Raw genomic sequence first — 8,760 nt, 5'->3', positions numbered from 1 at the left:
TTCTAAGTCAAATGTACAACAAATGCAAACATCAGGTCACTTTTCCCTATATCCCTCATTGAATGTCACAGCATTAATTCATAACATACAGTGAGAGAAAATCACTGCCTATTAAGCACAGGAGATTCACTCATGAATGCAGCACCAGATGACTGACTCATTTGATCCCTAATAAGAGACATCACCATGTAAAGTTGACCTTGCATGTACAATAGGTTAGATTATTGTCATCCAGAGGATGATATGTCTTTGTCAAATGTTAATGTGGTCATTTATCAATTGAAGACTTTGCAATTGAATGCTTGTTGAGCAAAGAAAAGCTTAGAAAATCTTGTTTCAATCAAATCCACATATACCTCTATTGAAGGAGGTATTAAGGGTCGCTTTCCTTTGAGTTCAGCAGTTAAAAATTCCAGTTTTTTCTCCTCATCCCATTCACTATAGGTTCCAAGTTCAAGAAATTCTGTTATAGCATCCAAGGCCTCTGTATGCTTATTAGATTCCTGCAAGAATGAATAGAAATTTCCACAAATATTGAGCTCAGGCTAAATATGTTTATTCTAGAGTAGATAAACGTTGATATGGTACCTGCCGTAAATCGAGCTTCATCATAGTCATTCCAAAAGTTGCCACTCGTCTAATAAGGTCTGCCAGACGGCCATCTGCCATGACCTCTGGGAAGCAAGATTGCTGCATCCAAGCAGCACAGGCACTTTTACCTCGACGACAAGTCTTACATTGCCAAGGAAATACTTTAGGGGGTTATACTTACCATTGAATCATAGCAAAGCAGAAGGGCTTCAAGAAGCTCTTCTGGATTCTCGTAATATTCTAACTTGTCATCTGGCTGAATGCCTTCCAGAAGTTGTTCCTTATGTCTACGTGAGTTTACAAGCTGTTCAATTGCCACCAATGTCAAGGTTTCGAAAATCTCATACAAACCCAAGTCCATAATAGCAAATTTTAGTATATCACATGTTAGCAGAAATGTATTTTCTGCCCATTCAAATATGCAAAATATACCTTCTCTCTGACATGTCCAAGAACAACCCTATATGGAGCAAAATCTGGGCGTCCAGTCACTCTTGGGTAGAGGAGCTTGTCCAGACTTGATGTCGCATTAGCTTCTGGGATAACTTTCTTTCTGAAACCAGAGGTGCTAGATGAACCAGTTGTTGCCCCTCCAGATGCAGCCAAGTATGCTCCACTACTAGTTTGCTGTTCTGAAACACTTCGATTAGTAAACAATGAATCGTTTCCATTCTCAGATTTTGCAAGAGTTGGTGAGAATTCTGTTGATTCCCTATTTGGGCTTGGAGTGTTACCATTCATACTCTGCAAGATTTCACAGGATTAATAGAGATTATCTGCATCAGACAAACTGAATCATTGCTTCTGTCTTCTACTTGGTAAGCACAGACCTGATATGTTGACAACATGTCTAGATCATCTTTAATTGGAAGCTCCGAAAATGATATTTGACCATTTATATCAACGCCTGTTTGAAGTTCATCAGGATTCAGAATTGAGACACGATATACTATCACATAGCAAAGAATTGCTTTTAGCAGAAAACTCTGATTTGTAGCACCTAGACAAATATAAATCCTGGTTTTGGGAGGATGCAAGCCAAGTCCACATTTTCTCCATGAGGTTCAAAACAAAAAACAGTAACAGAACTTACTCGTACAAGCAGGCATATCAGCACCAACTGGAAGCTGAGTTGGAAGAGAAAACACACGATACTCTGAAGCCTTCCCATGGGCTTTGTTTCCATGTTGGAGAGACCAACTTTCATGACGATTTTCCTCATGTTCATGCTCTTGCAACATTTCAGCACACAAAGAATTTTAAACGTGTTGTAGTTAATGCAACAAAAATGCATTTATATACAGGTATTTTTAAGGAAAAACTCAATATACCCCTAAATTCTGTTATTTCACAACTACCCCTGGTTAACCGCGAAAGAAAGAAACTACCCCTGTTATTTCACAATTCTGTCTTTTAAGAGGACAAGATACAAAAGAATATCAGACTACATCTTAACAATTCGCCTCACCTTTGAGAACAAACCAAAATAAGTATAACCAGATTAATAAAGCTGCCTAAGGTATCAGATATTCTCAGCAGCCAAGAATTTACTTTCTGAGCTTAGATAGACTGAAACTTCCGCCTTCAAAAGAGCGTGAGTCAATCCATTATGGAGAACTCTCCAGCGCAATGGAAGCAACTTTGTTCTTGGATGATAATTACCTTGGTTTGTTGATAACAAGGGGGGGCGGATTATGGTCCAAATGGATATGCGTGCACAACAAAGTACTATTGGTCACTCTATTGTCACCCCTTTTGTGGTTGAGACACTACTTGTGTAGCCCCTGATTGACTTGTAGCATGAGTGATGTAGCTGAAAAAGTTTGGATGATTTCTGCTGATTTCTGCTGTGGCTGTATTAATGGCCTATAAGACCAACAAGAGATTACATCCTAAGTGTTGTCTCGTCTTTGAGAACAACAAATCAAAATAAAATAAATATTACTGATAATATAAAAGTAAATAAGAAAAAAAGAGACGAAAGGATCTGGTTTTCGGTACATGTAAGATCCTCAAATAAGTTAGATATATTATAAAGTTTGTCTTCGAAAGATCTCTAGCATCGGTCGATCTAGAATGGACAAGTCTCTGAAACGATGGAAGCACCGGTGATGGTGGGAGATAATGGCCTTTATTTGTCGATGGCAAGGGTGGTGAGGTCGTGGTCCATGGGGCCGGGGCCTACGTGCACGTGACAGAAAATTGGTTGACCATAAGATAGCCCAAACTTATCTCTGTGAGGTTTTGTTGATGAGAAACAACAAGGGTGACTTGACCATGTAATTGCTCAAATGGCACATATAGTTCCATGAGAACAGGTGGATCAAGGGCACTTGGGGAATAATGCATAACTTGGTATTTCAGAGTTTTCTCCTGCATTTAATTGCTCTCAAGCTCAAAAAAAAAGCACCAGTTTCAATAACTATGTTCTCAAGCCATTTTCAAAGCAAAATCCAAAAGGTTGTTTGCAATTCCTATTTTGTTTCTAGGATTTAGCTGTCAGCTCTCCCTTGTGACTTGCTGCAGCAAAATTACATAATAGGAAAATGGAATCAACAATATATCCTGTTTTTTACTGGGAAGTTTTCAGACCTGGTCATTAGGGCTGTTTTCAGAATTGAAGCACCTGAAACCTAGAAACATCACTCTTTCAAGTCCGATATCACCATTAAGGTTAAAAACTTTGCGCATTATCAAGAAGGATGTCTATCCCAACATATTAAACTAGAAACCCATGAAAGGCTATATACCACAAGTCGCTCGGCCTCCTAAAACTATACAATATCAGACACCTTATGCACAAGGCTTTAATATCCACAAGAAAAGTTGAGAACTAATTCAAGGGACCAAGGATTTATTCAGATATAACGGTGGATGACCTTGGATATCTAGTGAACTGATTTACTCTCCCTAAACATGTTGAGATATCACCATCTGCAGGTGTGCACGGGCAGATGTGGCAGTGCTGAAAGAATCTTAGGAATGGTCTACTAAGTAGCTATGTTTTCACCAACAAAGTGGGTACTTGGAAAATACAATATTTGAGCTATTTCTAAACATATTTGAAGATTCTCCCATCTGCCCTATCATGCTGACCACTCTGTCACATATAAGAGTAACTAGAAATCCTCTCCATCCCTTTCCACTACAAAGTCTGGTTCCAAATTTCTGTCTTCAATGGGTCGCACCTTATAAAATGTCTGAAAATTTATAGAATTTCAACTGCTTCTAGCTACACCAATATCATCGAAAATGCAGCTGGAAAATGTAAAGATTTATATGATTGCATGGGCTGGTTATAGAAGTGAGTTTGTTCGAATTATACACATTTACCAATTTATCATTAGCATCTACCAGCCAATGTTTTAATTCTCATGGATAACTAAGTGATCCAAAGTCTTCCCTTACCAGTCCTGTTTATCAGCATGATTGAGTCAGCCCTCCAAACTTATCTCTTTCTTACCCTTTTCTTTTAGAGCCATCAATTCCTTTTTATTGGAAAGACATGCAACAAACGCCATTGTGGAAAGTTTATCTTTTTCAAATCTATTTGTAATATTTGCCCTAGTCATTGCAGACCTTCAGGGTGTCTTGTTGAGGTAATCTCCCAACCAATTTCTTATTCTCGTGTATTACTTTAAGTCATCCCACAATCTTCCCTTACCAATCATGTTTATCACCATAATGGATACAAGCTTCTCACATCATCCTTTAATCATCTATTAATTCCTTCTAATTTGAAAGACATGCAAGGAAGTCCATTGTATACCTTTTTCCAGAATGTTTGTAACATATTGCCCAAGCTTTTCATTGCATACATTCATAGAAAACTCAAAACGAAGGCTATCTATTTCACGTATGTACAAGTCGAGTGTCATCCACCTTGCCAATAGGCACACATCCTTTGTCACCTGAAATGTTATAGAAATTAATTAGGTAGCATAATAATAATGCAAATATGTTATACTGTGAAGACAAATTTTGAAAGTTCCCAACAGGAACAGTCAAGTTATTAAGACAAATAGATGTGCTAGGAATGTAGATTAACTCTAAAACAACTTTGTAAGTGACGCAATAGAGACTTGCTACATTTATTTCCAGTATAGCTACCCATAACCTCTATTATGTGTGTGTGTGTGTGTGTATGTGTGTGTGCATTATAATGCAGCACTAACCAATAGATGTGATAGGAATGTAGATTTAACTCTAAAACAACTTTGCAAGTCAAGCAATGGAAACTTACTGTTGGGGTAAATGCCCTAAATGACCCCCTTATAGTGCGTACATGTGTATAGGCCTATTTATAAAGGCTGAAAGTCACTCATCACCTTTTCGTTATTTTTGGGCCAAGTTCGCTGTGAACTTGGCCAACCCTAAATGGGTCATATAAAACATACGTTAAAAACTTTTGGATCGCACTTCAAAGGTGAGCTCCTCCAACTACTGCTCTCTCTGTAAATGGGTCACTAGATTCCTCTGTAAATGAGGCCTTTTTGCAACGCCAATGTATCATGACATGGGACAAATGTGGTGGCTCACGCTTCACACATTATACTACAAATGTTGCACCTAACTACAAAACCATATTCTTCGCGGAACGGGGAAACCGTACACATCGATACATGTTAGAGCCCATCCCGATATCTACCATTCAAACCATTGCTTCCATACGACTTAGCTCGCACGCATTGAGATGTGAGACGGGGCATTGGGGCACAAGTGATTAGAGTGGCCGACTATGCACACTTTGCCCTAAACAAGTTCGAGAGTCTGAGTATCACACTTTGATACAATGCTCTGCCTTTGATCATATTCGACCATGCTTTCCACGTCTCTTCGATCGAGCCCAATCCTTGCACGAATTTCTCTCACAACCGCGATGTGCACTCTCGATTGCAACATTCATTGGTAAAGTTCTTGAACATCGAGAGTCGCTACTCACCTTCACACGTATCACGTGAAATGTAATATTTTTGGTCTCATAGGTCATATTTGACCTCCAAAGACGATAATATAATCTATCTTTCTATCTTTTCGACCATAGCTCCACTGATGCATCTAAAGAGCCTATACTAGGGTGAATCCCGAGTATTCCTCAGCCCTATTGACATCATTCCTAACCCTTACACTTACTACATTTATTTCCAGTATAGCTCCCCATAACCTCATTGATATCAATATTCTACTCTATTAAGTATATGTATATTATATATAGATAAATATTATAATGCAGCACTAACCAATATGCATATTACGATGGTGATTAAAACAGGTTGTAAGTTGAAGGTCAGGTTTTAAGTACTGCAGCTGGGAGAAAATAAGGGCTTCATGTAGTGTAGTGAAAAAATGAAAATAAATTTACAACATAAGTGAGCTGGACACATTAAGCAATCATCTATGAAGTTTGTAAGTAATGTGGGAATAAAGATTCTTATGCTCTAAACATTCTGATGCAAATTGAGAGAACATTGTACCTTGGCAGTAACGTTAGCATTTCCATCTCTGTCTCCACCCATCCAGGATCCAAACTTGATTGGAGTACAAGTTAGTGGAAGTGGTTTGCCAGTATACTGTTTAAAGGAAAGTAGATGGCAGTTTCTTAGCTAGTGTATTAGGATCCTCGACATATTATTGCTTACTCTTCCTGCACATAAAGTTTTGGGGGACTTCCTGAGTTGGTCTTCTAGCTTAGAACAATTTACAATCAAGTGAAGTATTTCCTTCCGCATATGCCTATAGGTACATAAGTAAGTTACCTAGATGTTATTTAGCTGATCTCTTACCTTACATTCAACAAGTTGCATTATCAGTTATTTATGTCCCAATTACATACATAATATAGCATGTTAAAAATGCTTACGTGAGTAAAAGCCCAAAGAATTTACATGACAGCCCCAGAAATATGTCTCACATGCAGAATATAACTCCTATGTAATTATATAATCTAATTAAGATGACCTTTTCCATCCGAAAAACAAAATTTGGGTTTCTAGTCCGATATAATGTTACTGAATTTCTTAATTTTAAAATGATTCCCATCAAACATCTCAACAGTATCAATGAAACGACGCATTTGATATTGTCAATGTGCAACATTATGCATTCAAAAAACACAAAAGTGAACCAGGAAAATGTGCATAATGTTTTTAAAAATCTATTAAATGAGAATATGAACAGGTTTTAAGAAAACATGCTTTTTTCAGGGCATTGCTGACTCGGCGAAGATATTGTGGCACAGCTTTCCACAATGATTGTTCTACTATGTGTAAACCTGGAGTGCAAAGGAACATGCTTGTTTATCCTCTGAAAGATGCCCATATTTCAGCTAAAGAAGGGACTATAAATCTTATATATTCGTGCCTCCTCGAGCCTCATCTAAAGGAGTGGGTTGAATTCGTCTTATTTCATCAGTATGCCATAGTGAAACTATTTCTCTTACCTGCATTGAGGGTGTTGCAAATATTATATTGATCTAGTCATTTGAAACAACCATAATTTCAATGTATGGAATAACATAGATATCTCATAATACCAGATCTTCAATCAAAAGTTCTCGATCTTCATGAGTCAAATCTGCCCGATCTTTGTACTCCAAGAGATGCTGATCATAGGTACAGAACGCAATCAACTTAAGATTGTGGCATATTCCTTTGAACAAACTGTACATGTACTTGAGACAAAAGAAATACCGCGATGCGCAAGTGCTTATATTGTAATGTTCGTCTATTTATCTGAGTGGGATGAGCAGTAAGTACAATTTCAACCTCCTGAAGGAGCACATAGAATCAGTTATCGAATGTCACTTGTTATACCTCAACTTTAATGAACAAGATAAGACGAGAAAAAACTTAACTTGATTGCATACAGCCTTGAATACATCCTCAGGAGAAACCCCACTTTGAATGAGTTTCCCAAATACATCATCACAAGATTTTGACACATGGGCATTGGATCTAGTTCGCCGAGCACTAAGTAACAATTAATTTCGGATCACAGTCTCAGCTATATTAGTTCATCAGAAAGCACAAATTAGAGAAAGAAAATCTTATGCTGTCTAACCTATGATGAGTCTCAGCTATTCCTGTCAAATTGAGGTAATGGCTGAAGGCCCTGGCCAGCGGCACTGCCTCTTCCAGTGTCATGTTGGAAATCTCTTGTTCAAGTTGCTTGGTAAGCCATTCAGCTGCATTCTCCACCCCAGCCATGCGCATGTTGCATGCACTCTAATATACATTTAACGAGGATGAATATACTAACAGTAAAACAATATGGCTGTAGAATTGAAGCAATCGGAGAAACCATTGTCGCATGAAAACGATTGAGTCTACAGGATTAAGTACAACATCTATCATTGTAAAAAGGCCTGATACTAGAGGAAGAACAGATACTGATAATTGCAACAAGAAAATAAAGATAAAAATTATTGTGGGAACACGATCATGACGCATTGGATGAACATACAAAACAAGACACATTTACAAGAAGCCATTGATCCACAGTAATACAGAAGATGAATCCAATCAAATGTGGCAGGCAAGTCATGCCAAAAAAAATTATAATTCACCATGATCGAGAGGGAGGGAGAGAGATGGGATGAAACAAGAGAGCTATGAGTTATGGCTGTGAACACCTGTGCCAAGAGTCGAGCTCTCTCCACTTTCTCCATGAAATCATTTCCGACCTCGTGTTGGAGGCAGTCGTTGAGAAGATTTCCAAGGAGCTGGCAATCGTCTTCAAAAGCCTGGAAGGATATGTCTTCAGCGATGTCATCGGTGGTATCGGTCATGGTAAAAGATAAACAGGAAACGTGGAGAAGGAGAAAGAAGAGAGACGGAGACAAAGACAGAGAAACTTGAGCGTGGAGGTCTTCTACTTCTTCATCATCATCGCCATCGCCATCGCCATCTGCTTCTAACTACGACTTGCTAAGTTGAATAGAGATGGCAGGACTGAGACACGAGGGTTTTGCATTCATTTCCTGTCATTTCATTTCATTTCATTTCGTCTCTTTTCTTTTCATTTCATCTCTGTCATTTCATTTCATTCCATCTCTGTTCTTTTCATTTCATTTCATCTCTGTCATTTCATTTCATTTCATCTCTGTTCTTTTCATTTCTTTTCATTTCTTGTTTAATCCCTCCTCCCTCTCTTTCCTTTTCTTTTTTCTCT

The 8,760-nt window shown here is 38.2% G+C and overlaps 1 protein-coding gene across 1 annotated transcript; it reads right to left on the bottom strand.

Moving 5' to 3' along the window:
- Positions 1–275: 275 nt before the first annotated feature.
- LOC147847238 (phosphoenolpyruvate carboxylase 4-like) lies at positions 276–8,448 on the bottom strand. The gene is made up of 15 exons (XM_087339409.1): positions 8,222–8,448; positions 7,651–7,814; positions 7,445–7,559; positions 7,281–7,358; positions 7,124–7,192; positions 6,952–7,030; positions 6,786–6,862; positions 6,066–6,161; positions 4,361–4,502; positions 1,685–1,822; positions 1,422–1,498; positions 1,024–1,335; positions 773–895; positions 589–690; positions 276–503 (listed from the first exon to the last, which is right to left on the bottom strand). The coding sequence occupies exons 1-15, from the start codon at positions 8,375–8,377 to the stop codon at positions 276–278; spliced, it is 1,956 nt and encodes a 651-aa protein (XP_087195535.1). The 5' UTR covers positions 8,378–8,448.
- Positions 8,449–8,760: the final 312 nt, after the last annotated feature.

This window comes from Azolla caroliniana, unplaced genomic scaffold (genome assembly GCF_043228905.1).
Source record: "Azolla caroliniana isolate FFs.n. ecotype wild unplaced genomic scaffold, voAzoCaro1.0.p SCAF_1317, whole genome shotgun sequence".
Taxonomy (NCBI): Eukaryota; Viridiplantae; Streptophyta; class Polypodiopsida; order Salviniales; family Salviniaceae; genus Azolla; species Azolla caroliniana.
Note: the sequence above shows the minus strand (reverse complement) of the source record. Positions and strands in the feature narration are given on the sequence as shown.

Excerpts from the sequence above, each read along its gene's own strand:
- LOC147847238 (XM_087339409.1), bottom strand. The coding sequence starts at position 8,377 with ATGACCGATACCACCGATGACATCGCTGAAGACATATCCTTCCAGGCT. Across the intron at positions 1,499-1,684 it reads TGATATGCCTGCTTGTACGA|GCGTTGATATAAATGGTCAA; the intron begins GTAAGTTCTGTT and ends AACTTCAAACAG. Across the intron at positions 1,336-1,421 it reads ACATGTTGTCAACATATCAG|AGTATGAATGGTAACACTCC; the intron begins GTCTGTGCTTAC and ends GAAATCTTGCAG.